The 16,874-nt window shown below is 42.6% G+C and overlaps 1 protein-coding gene across 1 annotated transcript in view; it reads right to left on the bottom strand.

The window, feature by feature from the left end:
• Positions 1-1,858: 1,858 nt before the first annotated feature.
• The window catches only part of LOC111267039 (protein amalgam), a 113,678-nt gene continuing 98,662 nt past the window's right edge, over positions 1,859-16,874 (bottom strand). Inside the window, exons 2-5 of the mRNA XM_022844985.2 lie at positions 4,338-4,436; positions 3,966-4,169; positions 3,152-3,697; positions 1,859-2,771 (exon numbers count right to left, since the gene is read on the bottom strand). Of these exons, the coding sequence (XP_022700720.1) occupies positions 2,383-2,771; positions 3,152-3,697; positions 3,966-4,169; positions 4,338-4,436 (1,238 nt within the window). The 3' untranslated portion in view covers positions 1,859-2,382. The remainder of the gene's footprint in view (positions 2,772-3,151; positions 3,698-3,965; positions 4,170-4,337; positions 4,437-16,874) is intronic.

Genomic DNA, 16,874 nt, shown 5'->3' with positions numbered 1-16,874 from the left:
TTTTGTATGTATGAAAAAAATACATTTTTCTCCGCTTAAATTAAGCGAATAATTGCCTTTAATTAATCTACGTCTGCAATGAATAGAAATTCGCTATATATAAATAAAATATGATAGGTACAATAATTAACTATGATTATATTCATGTATCTATACCAACAAGGCTAACGGAAAAACATGCTCAAGCGAATCTTGGTGGATTAAACCTTTATTTATTTGTTTATTTATTTATGATTTTTCATGATCATCATCATCGCCATCACTTGTTTTCCAATTAGATTTCGACACCCGCCTGGCACCATACGTATTCTCATCGTCTACTCGTTCTCCCTGTCTTACAATAGTTATTGTCTCAGTTCCGCTATATATCTCGGGCCTTTCTTCTCGTTCTCGGCAGATACTTTACTTAGTTTTATTACGCGCGGATGCACTGGTCAAATGCTAAACATTTCATCTTCATCGTGGTCCTTTTCCACACTGAGACGCTACTACTTGATGTACGTCTCCTTACTGTTTCGTTGTTGTTATGTTTTTAGTATTTAATTTCTCATCCAACCCTCTCTTCCCTGCTCGCGACAGGCTGTTTTTATTTGTGGCAATAGTAAAATAATAATATTGGCATTCATTTTGTTCAATATAGTCATTCCCACCAACGGCGCCAAAATAATAAGTAATAACTATAATATTACTAATAATAGAATAATCAAAGCCGCGTCACCACCAGACAACGGCAACGCAACAAAATCGTCTAAATCTTGTCATTGATTAGCCAGGGCGGAAATATACGGTGAAGATGGGCCACGATCGTTCATTTCAGGTCGTCACGGTCTTCGTCATAATTCGTCACTCTAACCATCATCGCATCGTACTGTTCGATTCAGCTTTATTCCGTAATCGCCAGCCGCATCGAGCAACGAGAAATGGGAAGTGATAACCTTCCTGATTTCATTTTGACCATGAATTTTTTCGTGACGTCTGGTCGTAACTTGTGCCCGATATCGATATCGCGGCTTGAGCTTTAAACTAACGCACACAACGATGCAACAACATAAATAGTGTTCAATTTATACAACGCCAAACAGAACGGAGCTAAAAAATGACAGGGCGTAGACGATGAAGTTCGATAGGGAATATGAAACCGCGATGGAAAGAAACGACTCGCGATAGTACAAAGTCAGGCCAAGTTCCTGCTGGTCCTCATTTTCTGTTTAGTCTTCTCCGTCTTTAAATTTTCACGAATTGCTTTTCGTATCAACATTCCTACTTGTACCATTCTTCCTTCCCTTCTACAACCACAGGGAGAAAGAAGAACAGCCTTTATAATGTATTAAGCATACGATTGTGTGTCTTTCTGTAATGATGCTAGTGGTGACAATCCTATTGGTCTTTACTTAGAAAATCTCATTATTATACATGTATATCTTCTCATCATGATTTTTATCATCATCAACGTTTTAAAACTTTATCGACCGTTGTGTTACCCTGAGATGGCGCTGATCCTATCACGTCAAAACGAGAGAGGACGCATGACGAAGGCAATTGCTGCATTCCTCGTATTACTATTATTATCATAATTGTTTCTGTCTAGTGCTGGTTAGACGATAGGGATACAACGGCGATCCATATGCTGCATATATTTATTCATTTTATATATATATATATATATATTTTTTTATTGTTATTACGGTCAAGATTTTTTGGGGCAGAGAGGGTTGGTATGCGTTCGCTCGCGGCAGGGCAAGGGTATACAAACAGAAAGTGTGCGAAAAAACTTATTTTTGTGTGAACAAAAAATAATTATTTACATTAAGTCTACAGACTCGTTTCATTATTTGTCGTCGTCTTCCCTTTTCATGCCATCCCACATCCTGTGCTTTGTTCACCTTTTTCAATCATTTGCTGGTTTTGATCAGTATGATCGTAAAGGTGGTTTTGGTTTTTCTTCTATACTCACGATGATCCCATATTGTTGTAGAAGCATTTCCACCTGAGTTTTTCCATTGCAAAGAGACGCTGTCCAGCACATGGTGCCGCCCAGTCCTCGCGTCTCGCGTCGACTGAAGTCGAAGCTGTCACTCAAATCGTTCTTGGTTTGTCTGGCATTTCTATCATTCATAGACACGGTTCTCTATGTTGTTGCTTGGTCTTAAGCTATCCAACTGCACAACTCAGTCATTAGACTGCTTTTATCAAAGACACCTGAATGGCGTCAAACCATTTTTCATGGTAGCGCATATATCGGTACTAGTAGAAGTAATAGTCATTGTCGCTATAAGGTAACGGCATTTTATAATTGTCCTGATCATCGTAACTCGCTCAGCCTGCAGTAGCGACGTAGGCTAAAAGTTAGGTAGAGACGAGGTAAAATTAATCCGTCCACGTTTATGCTCGTAACATGACGAAACCGATCAGAAGCCAAATGACGCTGTGGATTTTAACCGAATCGCTAGCCGAGGTAATCACTGTTGACTGCGTGCGGAACGTGAATCGCTCTGGGGCTGAGCTTTCCTCTTTTTCGGTGATAGCGATCACGGAGCCTTCGTATTCTGAGTTGGGCGTCAGCTGAGAAACCAGATCACGGAGTTCGTATTTGCCATCAGCGCCAGCGATCTCGTTCAACGGTACGGGAAATTCAATCACTCGGGGCTCGCCAACCTTTCCCTTAAGCGTTAACTGGAAGAGTCGTACGCGGTACGGTGAAACTGTAGACATAACAACGTTGGCTTTGACATCGGACGCCACCAGACTAATTGTTGGCTTAATCGGAACCGCTGAAATAATGCACAAGAGATAATGATTGGGCATTTTTAGGGAATCGTTTTTTTTGTTCGTTAAACTCGTATTCTCTCCCGTTATACGCTTTGCATTATAATGATACACGGCATACGGTAGCCGATAAAACACCTGCTACTTCTATCAAAGAAAACTTTACACGATGACGATGACGATGACGATGACGTCATCGATTGATACGATATTCACGATGACGTGGGAGTCATCAGATTGTCATCGCTAATGATCAGTAGGCGAAATACAGTGAACTAACTCAGTAATACGAGAAAAATTGGAAAGGAATTGTTGACATGCTTCCATTACGGCGTGTTCGACGGCAAAAATATCTACGTAGCAGATAAGTTGGATAGAGACTTACATGAGATTTCAACAGTGCCACGAGTTTCGCCTATCTTATTGGTGGCAATGCAGGTATAGTTATCAAAGAGTTCCTTAGTGATTTGTCGAATTCTTAAGATCGAAACATCGGCCTCCTTGCTGGTCTCATAATGCTCCGAGTCTTGCACCTCTTCGCTGCCGCCTTTACGCCAGGTGATTGTAGTGTTGTCCTCGGAAGCGAATTTACAAGTGATTTCGACACTCTTTTTTTCCTTATCCTGAAGATTCTTCCATTGAACGGTGACGTTGATGTCCGGTCGGCCGACGTAATTTACAGTGATTTTCTTCACTGCATCGGGTTCGTAACCGTTCGTTGCCGTACAGACGTATACGCCGGCATTATTACGGGTCGCGTCACCTATCTGAAGAGCGCCATGCTTTACAAATGAGCTAAGGTCAACGTTGGAGCCTTCCTTCGTATAGGTAATGGTCGGCTGGGGAACCGAGTTGGAGCGACAGTGGATGTCGATTGTTCCACCTTCTTTGGCTTGGAATACGTCGACGTCGGCATCGATTGTTGGGGGGCCTAGAAGCATCAGATAAATAGAGAAAATGTGCAACTATGAACAAGGACTTCATACTCAATAGGCGTGCATAGCTTGCGGGTAACGAAAATCCCCAGTGGAACGACCTAAAACAATACCAATAGCCCTATAGTTGCACGTAGAAACAGCCAACAAGTCTCTGTGAAATTAACTCTGGTTGATTGTTACTCTTTCTATTTGATTGGAATGAGGACTTAAGTCCTCACATAGTGTTTTAATTAACAATATGTTATAATTATTATTAATTACCAAGAAGTTGGATGTGATGGGTGAGAACGACTTCCTTTGCGACGCTTAAACGGCATGAGAATTCGCCTACCGTTTCAGGTCCTGTTACCATCACCTCGAGGTTGTTTCCTTGGACATTGAAGTTGTCTCTCTTGAATAACGGCGTAGAGTCGACGAAGAGAACGGACTTTTCGAAGAACCATAACCGAAGGATCTGCTTGGCAGCTAGAGTCAAATTTGAATGGAAGCGAACGTTAGCTTTCGTGCCTCCGATCTGGGTCGCGTAGGATTTCAGCCATAGGTCAGAATTTCTATTGCTGTTATTATGGCCAATTCATAATGTGACAATTGAATTATTACTATACTAGCTGATTAAATGCAGAGTCTACGAACCGTCTACAGATGTTTTATCCACCTCGTAGTCGCATGGCAGTACAACCTTTTGACCAACTGTTGCCTGAATCGTTTGCGGTTCGCTCGTGAACCGAAATTCTGAAATAGGAACCCGAAACAAAACACAGTCGTTGTGAGATATGCAGTATTATAAATGAATGGACCTAACAAATCACTGGAAGATTTCCCCTGAATGGTTATGCCCAACCAGCTTCAGTGTCTACCTGGCGTTTAAGTCATCGGTAGAAATAATCAGCGGTCAAACATTTAGGTTTAGTGCTCAACATGTGCATTATTAAAACAGATGATTCAGATGAGCAATTGATATATTATTATTATTGTTAGGCTAAAAAAAAAAGCCTCAATTACCTACATAGAAATTTTAAGGTATTTGTTAATGTACATAAAATCCACTTTATCCTACTTCGACCGAACGGAATTATTGAGAACGTTGCCAAACAGCTAATATAGGTTTTCACACTGTTGTATTTTGATTTCCAACTATTACTAACACGAACAGCTGGTTAGATCCGCCAGATATAACTAGAGAACTTCTTTTTACTAGGTAATGAACACATTACTTGCTGCCCTCCATAGAAACTTCACCTGGAAATGCGTTCCAGGTTCCAGCGTACCGCCCGCTTATAAAATGACGGAATGCGCCATAGTACGATAGTTCTCATCCCGTTCACAGTTTGGCACGCGACCTACGGATTGCGTGTGCAAATAGTCTTTGCAGAGACCCAATAACTGTGAAAGTCATCGATTTTCAAACCGTTTTCCATTTACTATCAGCCACACATACGCTAGTCGAACAAAGACGGTGGATCAGGCAACAACGGCGTGAAAGACGTTAGGCGGACAACAGCCTAGGGCGTGGCGCGCGAAAATTGTAATTTCAGTTACATTTGTTGTCGTCGCCAAAGTGGTTGTACCGCCATTGTATGCTAAGTGGTTGAAGCGGCAATCTCTTGATTGTTGAAACTCATCTGAACTTGACTGAATAAGTAGAACCTTCGATGACACTGTTCAGCCTTTTTTTATAAAATGAAAGGCTGGATATTAAATAGTGATAACATACGTCTACTTCCGAATGATATTTTAACGAAACGAAGCTGCTGCCAGCAGACGTTGGACATCTTCTTATAATTATCCTAGGCTTTACGAGGCACATTCTGTATATGCAATGATTCACTAGGCCCCATTATTTTTTATTGTTTGGCAGGTGTATAGGTAAAATGGAATCACCAACAAAATATCACGCTATTATCGCTGCCGTATTCCTTTACAGTTCGTTTCTCCCATTCGCCTAATGTATAGTAAGAAAATATTCGAAATGGCTGTCAGCGTTACAGAAAGCCCCCTTAAGTCCTAACCAGAACCTAGAGGGAAAGCAGGTCTTTTTTTTATCATCTTCTTGTCTCCGGTTTCTGTTCTATTATTATCATCACCGCAGCCACGTGCTAATATTCCAAAGAACCACATGACCACACGGCGCGTCATGAATCCGAGAAGATTGATCGAGTCTGTTTGTTTCCTACATCGCTGAACGCGATTTGTGTGATATTTAGAGAGGCTTACAGAATGCTGTTCTCATCCGCCAACGGCAAGGGCTCACTTCGTCAGCAGGGCGTTTTAAACAACGTTTGTCTATATTACCGGGTAGATGGTAATATTCATTGACAGTGGGTTTCCGCCCATAATGTAGTGCACTTTTACCACTTGGTTAGTGCGAACGCTTCGTCTTTTTCAATTTTCGCCGATCCTACAACATTATCGAACCGATAGAAAAAACAACGGAGAGGCCAACGGTTGACTGCCGGTGCGATGCTAGCGCCAAACATCGTACCGACCGTGACAATCCCAGCCTTAGCGATGATGACGGCACGCACGGCGGAAAATAAACGCAGATACCTAATTTGTCCAGTAAGAGAAAATAGCATAGGTCAACGTAAAAATGGCAGTAGCGGAAGACAGAGGAAGCGGGCCTGATGAATTGAGCTTGCTTGTTTGATCCGAGTTAACACTGTCAATCTGCCCTCGTTGGTCCTGGCGCCGATCGCCAAAATAATCGAGGACAAATAAGAGCTGCCGAAGATTCACGATTATCACAACGATAATCGTGTGTAGCATTAAATATGTTTTGTCGACATTGCTGATAGCGTATTGCTTTTGCTGTGTTCTCAGTTGTTACTGCTGTCACTGTTAGTGTTTTTACTAGCCAATATCGTCGCTGGCCTTAAATTGGTCCTGCTTTTGATAGAATACCGATAGAGGGTGATGGCACAGTGCTCTGGTTTGACCAAAAGCCGTAGCGTAATGCTCGACTGCCCCAATTGACGATCATTGGTTCGAAGCATCGTGCGGCAGTAATGGGGCCCTTTTCCCGCTTACTACTCCGAAGATCAAAGGGAGACGAACGCATGCGTCGTTCCCCTAGACGTGACTTAATAATGTGCTAAAGCATTAGACAAAGTATTGGTAATGCTATATACCTCTAAAGCGTTTGGCAAAATTTAGAGAATGAAATATAAATGTTTAGATGTTCTTTCTAAAAATCGGATCGTGCTTCGATTGAATCCTCACCGCCTAACTGTTCAAAAAAAAAACTAACAGAATATATATTAGATAAACTAAACATGAGTTTCAGTTCAGGGCAATACTTTCAACGTGAAACGAGATACGTAGCCGTTAATCAGAGAGCCCGCCCCGCGTATTTCGTTGAAGAATTTGTGGAGATCTTTTTGGCCAGCTTATATATCTGTTGTGGATCGTCTCTTTGACTCATCACTTACTTGCTCGACAACTTTATTCGCTGGATTCCATGGACGACATTAGACCTAGTGCAACCCATCAACCCAGATATTACTTTTAACGCTTTCCATTGATTCATTCATGTGCTCTAGTGTCTTTATTTGATCGAGCTTCTCCTTTCTTGTCCAATCGCTGTCACAGCCCCTCCACTTCGTTTAGGAGTACTTGACTTCTTTCGCGTTTCATGTTGCTTCTCCCTGTTCAATGCAACACTTGCCAGAAACGCGGCTACCACGCCAACGATTTGACAGTGTCCAGATTTGGCAGACCGTCCATGTAGCCATGCAGCCAGTGGCAAGCCAACTAGCAAAACAGCCATCGGAATGTCTCTCACCTACTTCTGTCTCCGTCAGAGGGACAATATTTAGTTATAAGATCATCTTTTTGTTCGTCTGCTGCGTTCTCTCGATTAAAATTCTCTATTGGCCGCTTCTTTTACGCTGTGAACTCCCCCTGTCTATTGGCCCGTCGCAGAGTGACTCGTCACTTCAGGACTCTAAACGAGTTGAGTCATTTTCTCATCGTTCGAATGTCTTTCCTTTCAGTCCTTTTTACAGTTTAATTTTTCTTGTTTCATCGCATGCTTTCTTGTGTTTTTTTCTTTTTCTTGTATTGCATCTGCTTGCCCATAAAGTGGTTTTGACGGCAAGCAAGAAGAAAGGGCCCAACCCTTTCGACATAACACTCCTTAGACCGCGAGCCGTTCTGTTCTTGAAAGCAAACTCTACCATTCCGAAATGAACCACCCACAGCCTCAAAATGCACTTACTGTCCATGCACGGAGCGCCTGTCTGCTGGGCGAGCTGCGAGTTCCAAGTAAAGGTAATTGCGTTCAAGAGGGGACAAGTTTATGCCTTACGACTGATTTCTTTTTTTCGTAGCACTGAATCTCGCGGCCCGATATTCTGTTAGGTTCGTAAGAATCCTAAGAAGTCTGTTTTTTTTTTCAATTTGAGCTGTTGTTGCTATACGTCTTCACTGGTGCTTGGCTCGTTTCTTTTCTTGCGTCAATCTTTTGATCATTTTTTCGGGCCGGTTGAGTGTCGTGTTAATTTTCCATGAGGCAAAAACTATTTTTCGAATCAAAGGCTTAAAAACGACCAGTTCCACAACTACCGACACCGACGCAACCGATCTTGACAGCAGAACCTGCTCATGCACCTGTCGCCAAACGCCCGTTGACAAAACCCATTAAGCCAGGGTCAGACACTGCAAATTATTGCCACCGGCCACTTCTATCGACTATTGCCGATAGCAGTAGTGGATGAGGTGGTTGCTGTCATCCTGTCAACAGCGTTCCTCTATAAAACGGACGAGATGCCCTCATTCGACAAGTTGAAAAAAGACAATGAGACGACCCTATGGGACGGACGGTCAAAATGTTATTCGTTAGAAGATGCCGATGTGTGAGCCAAAATAGTTTGTGTATACCCGGGACAATCAGATCACGTAATTTCCTCAGTTCAGCGCCAGTGGACACCGGAGATTTCGGGATAAAAGCCCATAGAAAATGCTTTTAGGAACATCGTTAACTTGTCAAGGTTTCCGCAGCCTGCACAGACAGCTAGGACTGAAGTCAACTAATAGGCCTGTACCTACTTCTCCTGTGTCTCACAGGACGACTTCTTATTATATAGCGCTTGTGACCCGCAAAATACCTCATCAGCGTGTGCAAACTTTGTCGGCTTGACATATCTTCTTGATATTTGCATGACGCACTGGTTGTTCCATATCATAATTTTATATTCGACACTCTCAGATCTGTCCATAAGACAGTTTTCTTTTTGTGGCATAGTGTTATATACAGATAGAAGCAACTTCTTCAATGTTCTTCTGCTGTACTATTTCATGAAATAAAAGTTCTTTGTGAGCATAAAGCATAAGTTCTAGTAACATCGCGATTCATAGGCTCGCTTCGAACTTCGCTGAATGCTATTTTAGTACATTCTTGCAGCGTTTTAGTTCTATCGAATTTCACGGCACAATGATAGCGCCATCGTATGGTGTATCATCCTGTTAAGCGGCATATGACGATTGGTGGTGCCTCTAGGCTCATAGTAAAATACGTATACATGTATAAAACTTCAGCGTGTGGCAGACATGCGAACATCGCAATATCCTTACAGAATAGTGTTCCACGAGTCATAACAAGTAGCGACCGTTTCAGCTGCCGTCAGCTCACTAATCGGTCCGATCTGAACTTCTGCGAGAGTTTACTATAGTAGATCGCAAAGAGACAACGGTGACAAAAGTAGCAGCAACCGTTCTAGCAACATAAAATGGATGAGAATTATAGACCGGTCAGCCAACTTACCCGTAACAATAATTACGCACAATTGTGGCTGGGAAATGTCTGCTCAGGATGTCCTTAAATCGCCGCTAAAACAGCCGATTGGCATCGAGCGTATGCTTCAGCCATATATAACAGCATGGTTGATCGTGTTTTACCTCGGCTGAAACAGGCCAGAGCCATTCATCTCTTACTGTTACCGACAGTATTGTATACCTACCTATTGATTTTAGAGCCAGTCGCAATGAATGCAGCTCGAATCAGTGATGCTGCTTTCTAAAGCCAAGAAGTTTACGCGCGTCTGATACACGGACGGCTTTCATCCAGCTACTTCTCATCAAGCCATGATATCCATCCAGGCGTGCGACTATCTCCCGCATCGCTGCGACTCCTGTCTCATCGCAGTTCCACAGCGAGCCAATGCCAGTCACTTTACTAATGAAATCTGAAATATGTATAGAGCGTCTACCTCACTTTGTATCCTGTAGGATGATTATATTTGTGCGTGAGTCACTGTGGTCATCGAATGAACGCGCCCCATCTATTACTTGGCCTGTACAAAACATTATAATGTTTAACGATCGGGAAGAGTTTCGATGACGGCCACAGGGCTACTGCGTGAGGGGCAAGAAGAGAAGCAGCTCAATAAGCAATGTCAATACACACGACAATAATAGCATTAGCAGTATTAATGTCGACCCACTTCGGTTCGTATCGTAAACGTAAGCGGGCAGACAGATAGATACGTATTCACGCACGTATAATCCCGCCGTCAAAATCACGTACGCGATAACCCACAGTTGAGTTGACGATATGCTCTGTATAAGTTAAATACGAAGAAGAGACGATAACGTTGCCAGTCAAGGACTTGAAGAGTGCGTGTTTGGTCTATATTTGCAACCGTCTGTGAAAACATCACGAATATTTTTAATCGTAATATCAGCAGTCATTACTAATTGTACTGTTATTACCATTTTGTGACAACGAAGAAGAACAAAAGATTCCATAGAGCAAACGATGTCAAATGAATGAGAGATCACTTGAAACGTGTAAAATTATCTTTTAATCCCACCGTCCGACGTCAAACGTACACCACGAAAGCTAAAGTTACCGTAATAATTCGTCATAGCTCAACTAATCCGTCGCTAACTTTGTTCGTAACTTATGCAAAAGATCATATCGACGGGATCGTAGTGTCCCTATGGCCTATGTACATTTGCGAGCGCATTGTTCTACCGACATAGAGGGACTTACATACACCTGTTGACTTTATTGCACTGTCAGTATCAGTTGACTGCGCCTGAACAGGACGTTCTCATGAGAGAATCGGCCCGGGCCTGACGAGGTGTGAGCTATTATTATACATTAAAGCAACTACCGAATATATGACAATAACATAATGGGTTACCTTACTTCCTGGAATAAATGTACAAACAGGCACATGGCGACGGGGGTTGGGGGACGGGGGAACAGATCGAAAGCTAACCACCCAGAACTTTATAAAATCGAGTTCAGAACATTCGTTGTTATAGTATATTATATTAGTATAGTATAATAATAGTAAGACACACACAAAGAACATCACTATCAGGCCCACCTGCTTTGCTCTTTTCCCAAATACAGTATACATTATTATACCAACCAATGGCTTGTTAGTTCGACTTGTTTCTTGTGCTACTATCCATAGGCGCGTATGATTTCGCTTTAACGTGTAGTTGTTGTCCAGCCAATGGGAAATGCGTCAGCTATTGGACTGCATTAAAATTACCCAGATGATTATATATATATATATATATATATATATATATATATACTATGTGAATATTCCAGAAAATGGCAGCAATTATTTGGCTCGATTAAACAAACATCACCAATGCGAAAACAAAACAAAAAAAACTAAAATAAATATGATAATGAGCAATAATCAGCTTGCTATAATTACATACAATTTTCTCGCCCATATATATTAATTTCCAGACGGGTTGAACGCATAATTTATGTAAACTCTATATATAAAAAAAGAACTGTGATAAATTAAGGTAAATTACGTGCCAGAAGCATCTACCTCTCAGGAGGCATACGCATGGCTAGACAGAGTTGTGTCATCGAGCGGCGGCCCCAGCAGCGGCAGCACGGAATCGAAATACATGGCAGGATTCTATACGGGACGAACGTTCTCCAGCAAACGGACAATTACGTGATTCGTTCATTGACGTACGCCTTTTAAGAACATCACTAGCGGAAGGCGCTCGAATGAACTCGTAACTAGTCCTTTAGTGAATAGGTAAAAGGCGCTAGTTTCCTTCTTCTGACACAAGTTCGAGTGCGTTCCCTTTCGGCGCGACGAATCCAAGGACATTTGTCTTGCCCGATGATCGAGTAGTGAAATTACTGCTGCTTCCGCATATTAGATTAGAATTAAGAAGTGAATCACCCGCAGGAAATACACTGGCAAAGTTAATTAGATTGCATTGTTTCAACAGTGGTGGAGCCGTTGCATGCGGTTCCGTCCAATATGACTACAAGCGCTGCGCAGCGACCATTATTTTCAAGACACACATGTGACCGTAGGGTACTACTGACTTTGTAACGGCCGGCTAAATGAGCACGACAGACGTCAGCGTTCACCAAAACGAGCTACGCTAATTTCGAAATAGATAGATGGGCGATGGGCAATTATCTGGGGGTCGTAATTAGACCATTCGATTTTCCTGTTAATGGAATTCGGACTATCGCCATTAAACAGCTAGATCTGCTAAGTACGCCTTAACGACCTTCGCACGAGAAATTCTGCCTCTATGCTCCGAATTCTGAAACAAAGCCTGTCTGTACCTGTTAAAGGCCGTCAAGATCGCGCAAGATTCGCTACAACGCCTTACGTGTCTGCAATTAAGCATGCACCCCTGTGAGAAAAAGTTCTCCATTTTTACTCTTTACGCACAGCGAGCAAAGTGCAATCGAATGTTGCCATAAACAGCCAGGTGGGGTAGAGGCGTCACTATCCAGCTATAGATACATCCCTCCTGGCCTCTTTATGTCCGAGGCATCTTCTAGTATTCAGTGTATTTCGTCTCAGTTCCTTTTGACGTCTGTTAACTCTTTTGCTGTCGTTATGCCCACTAACGAACGTGGTTAGCCGCTGCCCTGTTTCGCGCAGCGCATTGAGAACGGTCTCCTATTTTTTTCTTGGCTTCTTCCGTTACTTCTATGCTTATTCTTACTAGCTCGATACTTCTCTCTACGTCTAAACGAGATGGGATAGTACCGAAGGCTTATAGGCGAAATGGTAATACTACGGTAGGGTAAAACTCGAGAACTGGATGGTGCGTGTTGACTGCTGTTGAGGTCGAGGTACTACGAAGGTTCGCGTTGGAGGATAGTTTCAAGCATGTCGCTACAAAGCTCAGCACACCAATTTCAAGACGGCGAGATCTTAGGATGGACGACATTAGCTGTGGTAAGCAATGTCGGTCATTTTGTCAGTCATCGCTTACCTTCTACAAACGAATGAAGGAAGCAGCGACCAAACGAAGGCCCTTCGCCCCCTCGGTAAGACACGAGCTTTTCTGGGTGGCTGCACCGGCTTGACTGAGACTTGCTGGACACAGCCTGTTCCCTCTGTTTTCGCCGCCTAGTTTTTATATGTGCCTATATACATTGCAATGCTACACCAATGTAGCGTAGCAGAGACCGATCAGACGGGTTCTTCAGGATACGATAACGTCGTGCCTATCGGTTGGTGCCTCTCTTATATAGTTGCGCAAGCCAATAGCTGCAATAATCACAACAATACTGCATTGGACGACCGCTAAAAGGACGAAGAAGACGTAGTTCCTACTTGCTTTGAAGGTCGCGTCTGCTAAATGAACACGCTCAATTGTATTGATAGACTGATCTAATCGGTGAATATAAGCGCGGGCCGTCCGATGTTGCTTACAATGCCACCAACATATGTATAGTCTGAGAATCTTTAAACACAGGACAACTGATGCGTTTTGCTGTATGTACACAAAGAAACGTCGGGATAACAAGGTTGAACGACAGCATTTGCTCTTTCCATTGAGCACGCATGAATGATTTCCTGTCGCCGATGTAAATCAGTCCTGCCGACTGGTGGCCGATCAGGGGCAGGACGCAGAAGACGCAAATGAATCGCGGTACTGTCACAAATTTTAGTAGCGGCGAAGAACAAATTTCACAGGATCGAGACGGATTGCCTCGCCGATGAGATCTCATCGCGAGAAAAATGCGCGGGATGGGATCTTGATTGAAGCAAGCATTGGATAAAATCGCACAAACCGGTAGTGAAATCGGCGGTACCCAACGGCTGCGAAGCGTTTAGTCCGCCTGGCTCTGCTTGCACTAATCAATTTTTCTATTTCTTATATTTGACGATCAGTAAAACGGTGATAGTCAAAATAGAGGTAGTTAAAAGGAAGACAGAATAAAAGTCGTTGGTTTTCAAAAGGTAAACAGCCTTCGAGTTAAACCTTTAAGATTATTTACTCTGAAGTAGACGTAATTTGAATGAAACCGCATCTTAGCTATATATTATAGCATAGTTATACTTTAGCAAAAAGCTTTATCATCAAATTTAGATACTTCTACATATTTTTACACTTCTAGATAGTCCCAAATAAGCCTGCATATAAAGAAAATATATTTTTGTACTCATTATAGACAACTTCATATATAGGGCATGGCGTTATTGTAGAATATACCGATTTCATCTTTAATTGTCAAATTCAGTCACAAACCTCTCACCTAACACCTCTAGCCTCTCAACCGCGTAAACATCAGCAACTTCGATTAACTGTACATCATCCAGTTTTTCCCTACCAAACCACATATCCGATAAATACAGAAATCTATAAGTACCCAATCCAGAGTTACCGATTCGTTCTCTCACATGACCCACATAGATCTTCGGGTTGCGATTGGTTGGAAAAAGGAAAAATCTTAGAGTGGCGGTAAGAGGGCCACACTGAAGTCCCCAAAGGTTGCAGCTGCAGTGGCGCTATCGAGAAGGAAGCACTAGTCAGCGTGGGGAAGCCATTCGCGCACTTATCCTTAAAAGTAGGTTGTGGAGTACATTGCCAAGGTTATGACTATAAGCAACACCTACTTCAACCTCCGTTTCTCAATTATTTCTTTCTAATTTTTCCGCCTATTATTGTTTGCATTTTTGCATAAGTGCGAGGGTACAGTGTTGAAATATGAGGCTGTCAGCACTCTAGATTCTATTGTCCAATACAGAGTTTTGCGACTTTCCTCTCTTCTAGATTCAAATTGACCGCCAGCCACAACAAGTGACATAACTAGCGTTGACAGCGCCGGTCATGAACGGATCAATGATTCGCCTTCACACTGCTGTCTACCACTGACAAGCTGCTGGTAGGACGAAACGTCCACTACCCGACAAGAGTAATGGATGATAAGGTAAAGTCAGGGTAGCTGATGCAAGCCTGCGATCTCAGCGTTAAGATCCATTACGTGTAGCTGCACAGGTTCATAGTAATAGTTGAATACGAGTTCATTGGCTATATGGCGCTTAAGCAAACTTGGAGGCCGCATAGCCAAAATGTACAGTCGAATAAGAAGCACGAGGCTCCATGAAAGAACTGTGTGTCGACCCGGCGAAGGAAGCGGTTTGTCGTTTAAATAACACGGGAACCTACAGTCTAGTCAAGATGGATACCCCCGAGAGTAAGAATACTAGAATAGAGAGCCAAGATAGACATAACTGAGTCGCCGGTCGGCCTGGCTGGCCACCTGGGTGCAACGGCGCGTGCCACAGGCTATACGACGTCTGTGGGAGCATAACAACTGTATTGCATAGCAAGAACTATTAGGGGCCGACAAGGCTAGAGGTCAAACTAGGCCGGCAAGCGGGATCCAGCAAGGAATTCGATTCGACGGAGCAGACCACCCTTCGCAAGCGTGATCGAATGCACTAACTGTGAACTAACAGTGATGTGCCGGAGCACACCTCGAGTACTCTTAAATGAGTAAATCATCACAGCTTGCTCATCAGTAATGCCTGAGCATATAACCTCTCTGCTTCAAGTTTTACGTCCCGTATGGCCGTTGGGCATACGATCTATAGAGTTCTACTATTCGGGCAGTAATACGACAGCCTTTTAGGTTGTGGATTTTATAGGGGGCCTCGGGCGCAGCTATCACACTGGCGTCTCGTTTGAGCTTCTGAACTCTCGGACTTCGGTGCTGTCCATTTCTTTTGCTTCTGCTGAAAAATTGATCTAACTAACATAAGTACTATTTGCTGGCGAAAGCACGACAAATCAGTATAAATGTACAAAAATTCTATAATTCGTTGTACCTGTTAGTTACTAACTGAACGATACACGCCACTCACGTAGGCTATCGTGTACTAATCGGGTATATTATAAATAAGGATTATGACATTGAACATCAGTGACACTGCATATGGGCCAAGGCGGCCTGCCATTTTAAAATATGCCGTCTGCGGTGAGTTCTATTTACGTTGAATAGATTCGTGTAAACTCAGCATTGAACTCATGGAGCAATAACAAAAAATTTCCCGGATCGTCGAAAGGAAAGATGACCTACGAAAACGGTTCATGCTGTATTACAGACCGATGGCCGACCACGAAATCCGACCACTGTTGGAAATGTTATATACACAAATCGCTATGATACGCGAATAGAAAATATCAAATTTGAAGGTGACAATAGGCGATGACTCATAGTCACCAGAAATTCAGAGTTGATATGTTACGTGTTATCGAATTGTTCATCTCCTATAGATTCATTTGCTATCCGAATGTAGTCGACAGAAAACAGCACAGATAACGATTAAACCAATCCCTTATCAATTACGATAGAGTCAATTGTTTTTCTCATTCTTACCTAAACAACCGTTACCTTGTTAGCCATCCGTGATCGGCCAAAGCATGAACAGCTACCAGGTACCTCTACCAAAAATAATATTCAATAGGCATATAACAAACAAATCTATTTTTTCTTCCATACAATGGTAAGTAAATATATATTGTTGAATAAAACTCGTAGCAAAGGTGAACCCGTCTGGGTAGTATGGCGCATCAAAGGATAAGCTCAAGCGCTTAAGCGTTGTCTCGAGCTTTCATCAGGACAGGCCTTGTATATCAGGACAAGGAATTCAATCATTCTAATTAAGTTCTACGCTGCTCTGCAAAAACGAAAAGACCAACCAAGTTATATCGAACAACTTTTTATTGTATCCTCTTAAGGAACCTTCTGCACACCCCAACAAGTTGATCATTGTCACTGGTAACGCCATTTGCAACCAGCGCCAAAATCCCCAGTCTTTTATTCTCCCCCGAACTACCCATAAGCTTCCGACGAACAGAAATATTAACATTCACAAAGAACCTACAGGTATAGAACGATAGCCGCCGTGCGTAGATTTG

This window comes from Varroa jacobsoni, unplaced genomic scaffold (assembly GCF_002532875.2).
Source record: "Varroa jacobsoni isolate VJ856 unplaced genomic scaffold, vjacob_1.0 scaffold_1142, whole genome shotgun sequence".
Lineage (NCBI taxonomy): Eukaryota > Metazoa > Arthropoda > Arachnida > Mesostigmata > Varroidae > Varroa > Varroa jacobsoni.
This window is presented reverse-complemented; position numbering and strand designations above follow the sequence as displayed.